General features: G+C 24.4%; 1 protein-coding gene across 1 annotated transcript in view; it reads left to right on the forward strand.

Annotated features, from left to right (window-relative positions):
* Positions 1-15,802, forward strand: part of LOC126895498 (probable G-protein coupled receptor CG31760) — a 66,532-nt gene that overhangs the window by 31,839 nt on the left and 18,891 nt on the right. The window contains exons 4-8 of the mRNA XM_050667434.1: positions 7,699-7,822; positions 10,356-10,511; positions 13,033-13,233; positions 14,057-14,125; positions 14,424-14,533. Coding sequence (XP_050523391.1) covers positions 7,699-7,822; positions 10,356-10,511; positions 13,033-13,233; positions 14,057-14,125; positions 14,424-14,533 — 660 coding nt within the window. The remainder of the gene's footprint in view (positions 1-7,698; positions 7,823-10,355; positions 10,512-13,032; positions 13,234-14,056; positions 14,126-14,423; positions 14,534-15,802) is intronic.

The raw sequence follows: 15,802 nt of genomic DNA on the forward strand, positions 1-15,802 counted from the left end.
TGATCTTTTGTGCTGTCCAACGTCAAATCACAGTAACCAGCTTGAACCAGCGCTAACAATGTTTGTTTAGGCTTTTTGTTAAACAATTGTTAAACAATTTTTAAGAAATAACGACCTAATGACTTTTTTTTGATCATCACTTTGATTTTTAGCAAAAAAAAAAGTTCTATAGCATGTTCAACAAAGTATAAAATATTTACCCTCCTAAAATAATTTCTGAATACGCCCAAGTGGAATACCTCATTAACAAACGTTAACTTTATAAATTTTACAATATTTTCTTTTTGAATTTTACTGAATTTAATAATTAAATTTTCAATATATTTTTGTTACATTGATCTGATGTAATATTTTTCCTGCAAAACTGGGTACTCCTATCACAATCAGTGGCCTAATTACGAGGATGGCCCAAGGAGTCTTACGCGCTTAAGGAGCTTGAGGCTTGGAGCCCTACTAGGTCTGGGGCATATTTCCAGCTAGACGATGCTTAATAATTAATATTACTCTTAATTGAAAATCTGCCTCAATTTCTAGGGCTATTGGCTATTTATGTCGCATTATATTATATTAAACATTATATTTACATCCATAGGGTGATTAAAACACTTATTTAATTAAAAATTAAAATATTTTTAAAGAAACATATACAAAAAAGCAAAACACTTAATACGAATAACTACTAAAGAGAACAAGCAAATGGCATCAACCCAAGAAAAATGTGTAGTAAAATGAATAGATATATGTTTTGATAATCCCGGCTATAGGTATAGGTAATGACACCCATTATCTTAAAATTTAGTAATACTTGTAGCTATAAAAAATTACAAATTTATTCTTATAAAAATAAAAGTTTGATTCACAGAGATTAATATTTTATTTGTCGTTTTGTCTCCTGATACATAATATTTTTATTTCATTATAACATGATTAATTAAACGACAGAAAAACATAAATTCTGTTTGTTTTAAATAAAATGTGTTATATAATTAAATTACTATATCATCATTACATAAAGTTTAACAACTCAATAAAAATATTAAAAAATAAAATACGTAATCCACTAGATGAAGAAAGGCACAAACACTAAAGTACGACACAGTTCTGTGTAAATAAGGGTACTGGTTGTGTATTTAAATAATATCGCTTACAATTAAATTAAAAACATTTACAATTATTTAAATATATATATATATATATTTATTTATATGTATCACAAATTATCAGTAAAAAACATCGAAACAGCTAATTCATACTTGCATAATTTTACTGAAGAAAAACGAATAGTGCTCGAAGCTTACAGGTTCAAGTTGATCGCCGGAACGAAACAAAAAGCATAAGTAATGCACAATGGACGCCGACCTTGGCTCGATATTAATGGTGGGAAAACCCACGATGACTACCAATTGTCATATTAATAGCTGGACAGCTGTAATCGCCAGTCTAGACCAGGGCGCGGGTATCGTGTCAAATAATAGGAACAACAGTTAATAATAACAGTAAATTCTTAGTGAGCCCGTTATCACTGTCTCGTGCTTAAAATTTTATAATTCAAGGGCTATAAACATATAGGTCAAACGAATATTAAAATGTAATGAGTAATAGTTTATAAATTAGTTAAATATATGAGTATTTGCAACGCAACCGCCAAGTCTAATAATTAGATTTATATATCAATCTAATTTTTGGACTAGCAATAGCTTATTGAAAATTAATTTTCATGTATAATTTTAAGGCTGGGGCCACACGAGCGTGCAAAATTAGCGCACTCTTTGACGTGCGTCGTAGAAGTACATTATCGTTTACGGAAACGACGGACACACGAGTAACGCGCTTTGAAGATAACGTACGTTAATACATTTTTATCGACGCATTAAGGTCGATTCACACTATACGGAACATATCAACGTCACGTCAAAATATCTAATCATGTATTTACAGAATGTTGACGTAACGTGGCCGGTGTATGTGAACCATACGATATAAATACATGGTTAGATATTTTGACGTGGCGTGACGTTCCGTATGGTGTGAATCGACCTTTATTTCGACAACGGACGTCAATAATTTGTACTGTTTCATGTGGGAACGTCAGCCGCGTGGTCACGCGGGCTTTCCTTATCCGGACATTAAAAAATTGTGCCGGATCTTCTCGAAGTTTGTTATACAACTTCACATAATGACCATTTGTACACCGTTCACTATTTGTTGGATGAACCCAATATTCTCTTTTAGTCCTTTTTTGTTTCAGGTATAAATATGTTAAAGAACCAAAGGAAAAGACTTCGTCTGGGTCCATATCTAAAAAAGCCGTGTGAAAATACTAGGAACTTACGTTCTAACTACAATAGTAATATACAAAACTGATGATGAATTTTTCAATAATAACGAATTTTAACGGACGTCATATCGACACTCGTATGCCGCACTTTACGCGCGTTAAAAAATACGTCCGTCATAACGTGTGCTTGTGGGTCCGCAGCCTAATAGTTAAATGTAAATCCAAAAATATGCATCTGATGACTTCGAAGGGGTCATAAAATTTGTTAATGACAATATACGGCAAATGTCCATTCACCTCTATTAATAAAGACCTTTTATTAACAGTTACATAACTTTTGATATCAATATAAAACGTAATAATGCTGAAAAATAAATAACGATTATTTTAAAATCGTTGTGACCGAATAATTCCTTCAATTTTTCAAATGACTATAACAATAAATAACAACATTGTAATAACGTAAAAAAATAATGTTTTTCAAATTTCACGCTCAAGTTTACATTAGAATGTTGTTTTAAATTAATTACACGTGAATTTTTTTAAATTTTTGTATTGCGTAGTTGTAATCTTTACGATATTGTACATATCAACTATCTGTATAATCGTATACTGCAATGTGAATTAGTAATTGGAGTACTGGTTTACACCAGTCCATATAGTTTCTAATGCATGTTAGTATAACCAAACGAAATAATGTAAGCTCAATCAATAAAGTCGTCTTTATTTATTAGCAACATTAAGTGCGGTGTTAATAATTTCATTAAATAAACCCCCAACAAAAAATATACATTATTATTAAATATGTGGAGTAAAGTTGTTTACTGATTTTTTTTAAATTTAAAACTATCAAAAATTGGTTTAAACAAACATATATAATGAGACAAATAATCGTAGGAGCTTTCAAGTACCCTGCGTATATAAATATAATTTTGAAATCGATGTGATGCCTAATTTTATTTTTAAAATAACATCACATTTTTATAGTTGTGTTACATAGTAATGTAGTTTCATGAAGACCTAAAAACAAACAAATTACAATCATTAGGCTATGTAGTTTTTCACCTAAGAAGTTTATGTGAATGCATTAAGTGAAGTTACAAAAATGTTAATGTGACTCCAAAATAAACATAGATTTTAAATAACTTCGTAATGAGCTTCCAATTTGAATAGTGACATTACATAGTGAAATAGACGAATAAGCATTTTTTAGATTTCGATTGAAAAAGAGGTTGAAAGGTAAGTTCTAGAAAACTGCAATGAGACTAGCCATGAGTAAGATTCAGAGTGGAAGTTCTAGCGAAGGTTTAGAGATTAAAAAAAAAATTTATATCACTAACTTTCAACTTCTGTTTTTAATTTTTTATTTGTTAACAATAAAATAACGATAAAAGTGTTATCAAATTTTGTACACATTATTAACTGGTTAAATGATCGTTTTTGTTTTTCATAACCAAAGCCTTATAATCACTAGTTAACGATATATAAACAGATAATTACTCCGTGCACATCATTTCCTCGTGCTCCTTATATACATGAAATATGATCATGAGGGAAAGTCATATCAAGTAATAATAATGACATTATTTGAATATATAAATATAAATGAAAATAATGTATGATGAAATTCTCTTTATTAGTATAAGCCAGTATTTGTCAAACATAAGAACACTTTACATTTAGTGTATAAATTATTAGTTACTACGCTTTAAGTAGTACCAATTAATACCCCAGGTGTAAATATCTAATTTTTATATTTGTAATTTATTTTATAACTTAAGACAATATTACATAGTAATTTATTTTGACAGAAAATTAATATCAAAACATTTTCTGTTCGATCTATTACTTTTACTACACGAGCATCGTAAGTGAAATATAAATTATGTTACAATATAAATAGCGGTTAAAGTAAGAAGTAAAGTGGAAGGACTCCTCTTTCTTAATTTAGTTTGCAATTAAACGCCCCTTTTGGTTATATTCTCTTAAATTTAAAGACTCTATTTTTCATTGTGTCATTAAACTCCATTATGATTTTCCTTACTTAATGCACCAATATAAACTTGTTTGCTGAAATTAAATAAAAATGTTATTTCATGTGATAATTGCTAAACAAAGAACGATTTAATATAAATCATAAAATATTTATTGTGTAGTAATCTCTCAATAAAAAATACACAGAAAACCGACAGATAGTTAAACAATTTTACTTGTCCATAAAATCTGAAAATAAAATAAATTTATCATTTTATATCAGTTGTAAATAATAATTGTAGTCAGAAAAACACAATACACTTTTTTTCTCCTATTAATAATCTTTGAAATCTATTAAATAATCAAACTGAATTAAATGTTCTATACTTGTATAATTGTTTACAGTAAACCAATTAAAATCTCTAATAATTAAACTAATTAATGAAACACATTTGTATATCGTAACATCTAATTTTAGTAATACATCATTGTTAAGCGATAAATGCATCGTATAAAAAAATAAATCAGTTTTCTAGCTTAAGCATATAAAAAAATTTTTCTCTCGCATTTTTATTGTGTATTGAAAAATAAATTTTTTCTAGGTTTAAAGTATTAGTTGCCTACTAAGGACATAAAATATATGACATCAAAAAATAAAATAAAAGTAGGAATGGATATTGGGCATAAATTCTTGCTCTCAGTTCTATTACTTTTTCAAATTATTGTCTAAAAGGCTCAATGATTTAAATTCGGTTTAAAATTCTTATTTATAAATGTTAATGATTGGATAACTACTGCTCAATTTTCTGTAAAATTTCAAATACTTATTAAATTCTTTTTTTTTTTAAGAAAACATAATTTTTAAAAGTATAATTATAATATATTATGCTATTATTTTTTTATTTAATTTTTTCTTTTTAAAAATTATTAGTGTCATGTGTTCTATGATTTTTCAAAAATAATTTGGTCTTATCTCCCTGCCTACCCCCTTAAAATTTTCCCAACTTTGGTATTTTAAATAAAATTATAAATTATTAACCAGTTTACATATAAGATAATGGTTTAAATGAAAATATGACTGGTCGATAACAACATTTATACTGGTATTTAATAAGATATTAGCATTTTTATACTAGGCGTGAAGAGTAGGCTGTTCTTAATGGCTAAAAACAAAACTAAATACACCCCACAGACTCAATATTTAAGTTTTAATAACTTGTAAAATGCTAGTTTAAAAGTTAATAACGGCGTTTTATAAGTTAATAATCATTTTTTTAGTTAAATTATTTTATTATTTTATAAAATGGTTAAAATGTAAAAAAATATTATATTTATTTGTATTGGTTTTGACATTTAAAATATAATTGAACACTATAGTAAATTTATACTATTCTTATTATTAATTAAGAACCCTTAATAATCGATTAATTAACTGAACACACATGGAAATACCTAGATGGGTGATGACTACAATATAAAACTGTTATTCTTACTACAAAGATGCATATGGTAACCATAATGTACATTTACAGTAACCGTGATCTATAGTTAGAGTAACCAAAATGTAAAGATACAATAATCATGTTGTATAACTGTTGCAAACATAATGTAAGGTGCAGTAAACATATCGTATAAATATTATATGTATCATCCTAACCAGCATAGTAGTTTCAACCAAACTGATAGACTGGCACAATGCTAAACCTAAGTTTCAGGTAGGATAACCATATAAACGGTTATTTCAACTATACTTTTTTCCATGGAAAAAATTAAAAATAGCAACTTTTGCATAAAAATTGCGAAAAAAAAGTCTAATTTCCAATATATTATGATTAATTATAACTTAACTTCATAACTATAATTATAAATAACTTACACAGGTCAGAATAACCGAACTTTTTGTTTTTTTTTATTCGTTTGTATTAATAAACAATACTAAATAATTAAATATCAATTGCAAACCAAAAAAAAAATTATTATAAAAATAATTTTTTCATGTAATTATATATTAATAATTTCACTTATAATTTCTCTAAAAATACCACTAAAATAATTTTTTTGAAATTTTTAATAAGACAACTTTTAATTATAAAAATATTACTTTAAAAGCGAAAAATTTCTAAAAACTTGATATTTCATTTTGTAACGATCCAATTACAATTCAAACATAGTTTTAGTGACTATTGAATAAAAAAATTTGGAATAATGTTCACTTACTTTTAGAACAACAATTGTAAACATATCATGTGTCAAGTTCTAAGTATGAACTTTTGTGCACTTTTTATTTTAATGTGTAAAAATGTTAATATTTGAAAAGCAATTATAATAGCTACATATTCAAAAAGCGACAAAAAACATTTTATGTAATCTTATCTTATTGTATTTATTATATTTTATTTTAATTTTTAATGTTTCTTAAAAATATTTTAGAAATCGAATTATGTGAATAATAAAAGTTTTTATTTTTACAACCAACATGATGTTTTTATAAAAGAGATAATGCATTTTTCCTTGGATCTCATCATATTAATCAACTGTTTGCTTTGTTATTATAATTATTTTTAATATTGCTGTCACGATTTTTACCTTGGGTGATTTATTTGGCATCCAATTAGGATTCAACAGTGTATGCATACGATTTATGCATAGTTCCATTTCAAATTCAGTTGTATTTATATTTTACAATTTTTATACTAGTCAAAAATTCTCTTGTGAAGAATATCTAAAAATTGTTATTAATCAAAGATAAAAGGTAATTTTCATAAAAAAATACTACCAAATGAGTACTTCATTAGCTTTGAAACTAAAAAATAAAAATAAATTTAGAGGAATTTGAGAAAAATAAATACATTAAGATAATTTAACGTACTGTAATTCATAAAGTGTGTAATTAAAACTCCAAGTGATTATTCCTTAATATTATTGCAACAAGATTTTCTGAGTCATTTAAGGCTTTTAAATCGATTGTATTTAATCTAATTTTTTTAATACCCAACTTTGTTTTATATTAAGATCTATGTTTGACCAGTGTCAATTATCGAAGACACTGAACTATTTACAACTAACTGATTCTTATTTTTAATACTTTTAAATAAATAAAAATTATATACGCGTTTATAAATGTAATTGATTTTTCCGAACACAAAAACAAATAATTCTAGCTAATTATTTAAAATTGTACAAAAATGAATGAAACATTTTTGTAAATAAGAGATATATATATATATATATATCTTTCATTAAATTACATTCATTATTCAATAACAAATACTTATTTGTCGAGTTTTTCATTATGTAATAAAATAATAATTTCTAAAACCTTTCATTCAAAGAAAATACTTTTTGTTTCAATAAAAAATTAAACAAATGAAATTTTATAGTTTTAAGGTAAAATTATAAGTTGATTGTTATTTTTAAATTAATATACATTTTATTATATTTTACAGAGGCACAAGTGGAATAGACATTGATTTGAGGAGAGTAGACATTGATCAATGCCCTTTGCCACCAAATAGTAATCATTTTAACATTTTTGCATCATCAGATAAATGTAAAAAAAGAACGACATACGTAAGTGTTTATTTTAATATTTTAAAGTTCAATTTTCATTATTAATATTAATATTACTAATATTATTTCCTTAAAAAAAATTCTGAATTGGAATTTTATGAAATTCTTAATTAATAAATAAGAATTAAAATATCATTATATTTGTAATTTTTTTTATACCTAATAATGAAACTTCTTTAATGACAATTTTGAGTCACGTCCTTCTATATTGTGTTGTACAATTTTAATAAAAATATTTTAGTTTATACAATAGTTATATACAATATATATATATATATATATTAGTATTATTATTTTTTTTCATTAAATTAAAGACATTATGCTATGATTTTGAACGTTAAATAAATATGTATTTTTCAGTTGAAGAGTGAAAGTGTCAAATATTTTATGTACCAAAATAAAAAAAATCCAGTTTATACATATTATTATTTAAAATAACTATGACAAACTAAATATAAATATTTTAAACAAACAAACAAAAATATTTTAATTATAAAATTATTATTTTTCATATAAATGCGTAAGTCATCTAGAAAATAATATTAGATCTAGAAATTCCTTTTTTATTTTATTATTCAAATATGTACATAATTGAAATTATGACTGCATAAATAATTTATTAGTAATAATATTTTTTCACTTATTAAGCTGTTTGAAAGTTACATATTTCCACTCTTCAATTATTTACAATCCTGTAAATAATTTTTTTAAAGAAAAATATATAGATTATTAAAATAACATTTTTAAATAATGGATATAACATATTTCTTGATCTAAAAAAACCATTAAAAAGGTTTTATATATTTAGAACAATAATATTAATTTTTTCACTTTAACTTGAATTAAATTTTTCTTTTAAAACAAAAAACATACACTCTAAGTAATAAAAAAAAAAAAAAATTAGCATTCTCATTAATTTAATTGTTGCTTAAAATTTAAATTCAGTATGATCAAAATGTATAAATGCCATATACAGGGTGTTCAGTAAGTCAGGAAACGGGTTTCTATTGTTCTCATTGTTACAAACAATGAGAACAATAGAAACCCGTTTCCTGACTTACTGAACACCCTGTATAACGCTACAGTTAACTGAAACTGTTCTCCTAAGTACAAATGTATATACAGTGACGTATTTTTTTCTCTTTTAATTAATCCAACCTGTTATCCTCAATAAATTCAACACGTAATAAAGGTCTGTCATTGCTTATATCATGTTACGTGATAGATTAATTTTAATATTAAAATGATGAAATTAACACAATTTGGGATATTTGTACACATCGTTGTTGTTTATGTAATATCCCATACCACCAAAAAGTCCATTTTTCAGGAGATATAAAAATCTTACTATAAAACTTATGATAATACATATACGTGACATACACAACCTTCAATGCCTGTAATCTCTTTGGATTATAAATATCACGTATAGTGTTTACCTCATCATAAAGCATTTTTCATTTCTGGAAATTTTGATATATAAATCTCAATTTTGGTTTTTTTGAAGATACATAGTATTGCATTGACAACAATGATATTTTAATGCATTTTTTTTTAGACAACCAAATATTTAAAATAAACAAAAAAATCAATTTCAAAATAATCAATTAAAATTAACTTAAAATAATGATATATTAAGTTATGGAATTTCTAATATTATTTAAAAGTTTTTTTTTACAGTTTTAATTAGTTAATGCATTTCATATGGTTAGTAACATTATTCGCGTATTTTGTCAGTTACGTGTCTATGGAATTCCTTCAGGATTATATGTATTCCTATTTTTAATGTATACTATAATAAGTTAATCAAAACTAATGCAATGCTTTTAGTAGCATGTAGGTACTTCTACTACTTTTTGAAAATAGTTATGAATCAGTGTTTCAATAATTATGTTGTCAGTTATTTCTATAAAGTAATCTTTGATTAATTTGAATATTTATATTAAAGTATACAGGTAATTATTTTCATAAAGTAAAATAATTCTCTTTGGAATCAATTAAAGCGAAAAAATGGAAAAGGTACTAAGTCACAAAACTAAGTTTGCCAGGAGAAGAAAAAAATCGAGTATATAAACAAAGTGGACTTACAACAAAGTTAATTTTGTTTTGAACGTAAATCCTGTTATATTCCAAAATTTTGTTTAGTTTTTTCAATGGTTATTTAAGATTTGTATTTATTACATTTTCCTCGAAAACGGGACATTTAACTTTCTTGGACTATGTACCTTTCCCATGTCAACGCTAAAAGCACTTTTCATTTAATATTTTATACCATTGTCACAAACTAAAATTTTGTTTCCATATTGTATATTGAATAAATTAATTTGTTTCATTGAATTCAATAGTTATTAGTTTAAAAAATGATAGTTCTTTCTTATTATTTTTTTATAATATTGTAAATGATTAAGCTTTAAAAATCAAAAACAAAATATACGTGTTTACATGTATGTAAATTTTATTCAAACATAAATTTATAAATGTAAAAATATAATCCCAGTATAATTTTTAAAAGAGGAAATCTTTTATCTTTTAGTGTGTGGCCGTATCAGGATTAGGTTTTCGTAGAGGAAGTTATAAATGCGTATGTCGTGTTGGATACTACTTTCCAGTACCGAAATACATCGGAAACACCGGAAACAAGTTTTTCAATGGAGTGCTTATTGAAGAAGAATACGAAAAGCTAATGTTGGTGAGTAATAATACTTACATTGAATTCTACTTAGTGTTTTACTTTTATTTTATTTCAATTATCTAACTTCAAACATCATATAATACTAGTCTATAAAATATTATGTCATACTATTTTTCGGGTAATAAACCGAAAAGTATAATCTAATAAACACAACTAATGTGAAAGCATCATATACACTTATATAACATTTATTGAAACTTCGCCCAGATAGCAATTTCGATACATTAATATTGTCAAAATATTCTTACAAAATACTTTTTAAAATATTTTGAAGCAAATATTATAACAAAATCTCATAATTAAAATAATAAATATATTCTATTGAAATATTTCCATAATATGATCACAAAATAATTTTTTAAATATTTGTTTATGTATATTTTGAGAATATATTAAAGAGAATAAATACAGAATATTACACTAAAAAATATTTCTACCGTGTGCTTAAAAAATATCTTTTTAAATATTTACTTATAAATATTATGAAAATATATTAATTAAAATAAATATAGAATATTTAACTCGAAATATTTGTGGAATATATTATCAATATTTTTTAAATATATATCTTGTTGGCCAACTGAGGTAACTTAAGAGAGGCAAGCCATCCCCTTGCTTCCCTTTAGTTATACACTTAAATGTTATTGGTATCTAATTATATAATACTTATGTATTATATATACATAATCCTTAATCCTTAATAAGTAAACAGCCGTTTTCTCTAATTAGTATCAATTTTAATTAACCTAATTCAATTAAGCTAGGTAAGTCAGGGACAGTAAAAAAACCCTTGTTGCTATTATTTACAGGCCAATAGAGTTAATTTTTTTTTAAGTTTTATCAGCACGATTATATTTTATTATTGTTTCGTGAAACTTAAAATTTTTAAAATTTTTTTTGTTATAGTTAAAATATATTTTTATATTACCAACAATATATGTCAATTTCTAACTTACGAGGAGAGATCACAGTGATGAGATCGCCAATTTTTAAAAAAATTTTACGAATTTAATCTAAATTTAATATAATGTTACATTTACTTTGAACTTTTTTAAACGAGAAAAATGACTTTGAAAATTTAATTTTTTTTATAATATTTTAGAAATATACCTTAAAAATATTATGAGAATGTAATATTCGCTGTTAAAGTATATTCTGAAAACAATGTAAGAATATTTCCAAATATTCTAGAAATATTTCATTGCTATGTGGATCTTAAACAAAAATAGGATTATTCGTGTTTAATTTCTGAAATTGCTTATAAAAAACATTTTTTAGTCATATTGAGGTTTTCCAATCAAATTTTAAATGAACGAATTAATTTGATTAAAATCAGAACATTTATGATATAATGAATAATTTTGATTTCTGAAATCATCATAGAAAGTTGTAAGCAGTATTTATACATTAATAGGAGACTTATTATACTTTTATCGATATTTCAAATTTATTTTTGAATATACTTCAAGACTAAAATAGAATTTTAATCAATATTTATCAATCAACATTAAGCTTGGGTAGTAACTTAAATTACTAAGATCAATAGTTATGTAGAAAACGTCAAATAATATTTAGCTAACTGTTATATCTTATATTTTTCATTTCTATTATTATTTTTTAGTAAAATATTTGTTTTAATTATTTGATTTAATCGATAAAATTTATTTTAAAATCTATGGATTATATCCAAAAACGTATATTATAAAAATGAGTTTTTGAGATTTTTTATTATAAGTAGAAAGTAATCCATCTTGTGTCAGAATTTTACAATTAAATTTTTACGGAGAGAGTTGTTTTTTTATCACATTAAAAATGTCAATTTTTATAATATGTCAATTAAATGTAAACTTTGTTTTTGCTCTCCTAAAAATTTACAGATATAAACATCTGAACTTTTGGGAAAACGACAGAAATATATAAATATTATAGCTTTTTTTTCGAATAAAAATTTTTACGTGTTCGAAGTAATTTATAATACTTATAGTAAAGTTCTAAAATGTTATTAAAAATATATTTTAATAGGTTAATAATAAATATTAGACAAATTATTTTCCTAGATAAATTAAATTGAGATTAGATTAAACTAGATTAAGATTTATCAAATGACTTTTTTAGATAAAATGGTTAACAACTATGAATAGGAATTTTGCATTAAATGGGACTAACATATCATGAAAACCCAAAACCCTGTTAACTCAAAATGAAAAAGATCTTAACAAATCCCTGAAGGTTTCAACAATGTCCATATAAATCTACGGTCTTAGACTATAAATTTAGGTGTACATAATAAATAGAACTTGGTAGTTTTAATTAAAAAAGTTTAATAATATCGATTTAAATTTATTGGAGATCACTTTCAAGATAATATAATATATCATATTTCTGTAAATCTAAACTTGAGTATTTAACATTTTTTCAGTATGTTTTTTTTATTCGTATAGTATTATTCCCAAAATTAATTTAATAACATTTCATTAAGTAATTTTTTAAAAAGTAATTAATTTAATTATTTTTACAGGGGCAACCAAACAATTACAGCCGAAAAAATATGTTCGAATGTATGCGGTGTGCTGAAGGATGTGATGATTGTATAGATGACAGTCCATGCATAGCATCATTGAACTGGGTTTTAAGAACAATTATACTAGTGCTTTCAATGATAGTAATTTGTTGTCTTCCGCTAGTTGTGTTTTTTACATGGAAATATGCACACCTAAAGGTAATGATGATCATTTATATCATCAATATCTTTAAATATGAATATTCATATTTCTACTATAAAATACTTTAAATAAAATTTGTTGTTTATCCAACTTCTTGCATCATACAACTGCTACAGAAACTAGAAAAAAATTAAATTTCTATGGCAATTACTTTTACTTGTGTATGCGTTCGTTAGAAATTCATGATGAATGATTTAATTTTTTCTTTCCTGAAGTATATTAATTCTTCGTTATACTTTTTAAGTGCAAATATTAATATTATGCATACTAAAGAGTATATTGTTTGAAATTAATGACTTCAATTTTGAAACTCTAATAATAAATAAAAGTATGTTTAAATATTAAGTATAACGACTGCATACTTTATGTAAGTAATTTTTCAACTAACTGAAATGTATACTTACAAAAAATATATTAGTTATACAGTTGCAGATTTTTACTTTTCATATTTAGACTAAGTTTCCAAATCAAAATTTCAATTAACTTCCAGAAAAATTGATGATAATTTTCTGCTAACTTTGAGGTAATTACAAAAAAAATATTTCTTAAAAGAAGTTTTGTAGTAAAAAATGAAGTACATTTTTAAAATAGTTGACAAATAATGTCGTTAAATTACTTTTCCCTTTTCTAAATGAAAAATTAGGAAACGGTTTTTTTATACCAAAATGCATTAGGTGGTATTGAATTGCCGTTTATAAATCACAATTAAGAGGAGCAATTGTGTTACGTTTTTCCTGTGAATTCTTCCAGTGTAAATATACTCCTTGTGTGAAACGTTTTAAACGATAATATAGTTAAGGGTAATTTAATGTGTTATAGGTTGTTCGAGCGGCCAGTCCTGCTTTGCTTAGAGTAATTACTTTGGGAGCGTTTTTCATTTACGCAACGGTGAGTTAAATATACCATTATAGATTTTTATAAAGATTTATAATTGAAACATTTCCAAAACAACCAATTAGATTTATTTCTTCTTTCGTAAAACTCTATTTAAAATAAGTACATGATACGAAAACAATTAAAAAAAGCAGCAGTTTGCTAATTTAAAATCTCTATAAAGGTAAAAAAATATTTACCTGGCAATATCTCAGTAAAAATTCTTATTAATAATTAATTTTTATGAAAAACATAAAAAATACAATTAATTTTGTTTCGTGAAATTTATAAAGATTGCATCATTGTTTTCCAGATGATAGTTATGTATCCAAATCCCAATGTAGTTACTTGTATTTCTCGAGTTTGGTTACGAGAAATCGGATTTTCGCTCACTTATGGAGCTCTAATGTTAAAAACATGGAGGTAGGTAAATATTTAATATAATTATTATTTTTTAATATGACTATGTTTAAAGGTTAGGATCACCCTCATTTATTTAATAGGATGAAATAAATTAAAAAAATACACATTCTTAGAAGGCCATTTTTATTTTTGTGATATTATTATTATTGCTGCTGCTGTGATATGGTATTTTAGATAAATTCTCCAAAAATTGCTATATTTTAATATCTAAAAAACGTTTAAAAAAGCTATGACCAAATCACATAGTTTATATAATGTAAAACAACCCATCACAGGGGGGTTGTGGCATAGTCAAGTATAATGATATCTGACAGTTATTAAAATCACTATCATAAAAAACACTTCGATGCAAATCTGTAGATAGTGTTTAATTTTAAAAAATTGATGGATTATTCCAAAAGCTACATTACCTCCTATTTCCTTATTTATATCCTGATTACAAGTTTTATGACTTATAAGTGTATTATTTATATAATATATAAATATATAAAAGGAAATGGTTCTATTTAAAAAAAAAGTATATCGAATGACAGAGATAAATACTATTTATAAATAGTATACAGGGTGGCCCACCACTCACTGACAACTTAAATAACTTTTGATCCAGTTAATATTTTTAGTTGATTTTTTTTTTAAATAATAGTTATACGTTAGGTCTATAGCTATATCTCAATAATTAATTTTTTTACATTTTATTAAAAATATTAATTATTTTTAAATTTTAAATAAAATGTAAAAAAAAAATCTAAGATAGCTATTTTGTAGAGTAAAATTTAAGAAAAATTTTAGTAAAAAATATCTTATTAATATTCAGTAGTAAATATTCTGTAGCGTTTTGAAGTTTGTAAAAATTTGAATTTTCATGTACTATTTTACGGTTATAAACATTGAAATACGTATTGAGAAAAGAACAGAAGAAAACGCTATCTTTTCATGATTACTGTGTATACATATGATGATAGTGTGTATACATTACAAACTTGGCATAAATACCATGATAAGAAATTAGATAAGGCAATTATTACTTATCACTCTCATTCAAAAGTATATTGAAAAGATAGCGTTTTCTTCTGTCCTTTTCTCAATACGTATTTCAATGTTTAATACCGTAAAATAGTACATGAAAATTCAAAATTTCACAAACTTCAAAACGCTACAGAATATTTTCTATTGAATATTAATAAGATATTTTTAGCTTCGATGCGAAGCGGAGAAGGTATTAATTTTACTATGATGTGTTTTTTTTTTTTTTTTTTTTTTTTTTTTTTT

The sequence above is a fragment of the Daktulosphaira vitifoliae genome, unplaced genomic scaffold, assembly GCF_025091365.1.
Source record: "Daktulosphaira vitifoliae isolate Bord-2020 unplaced genomic scaffold, ASM2509136v1 Scaffold_1, whole genome shotgun sequence".
Lineage (NCBI taxonomy): Eukaryota > Metazoa > Arthropoda > Insecta > Hemiptera > Phylloxeridae > Daktulosphaira > Daktulosphaira vitifoliae.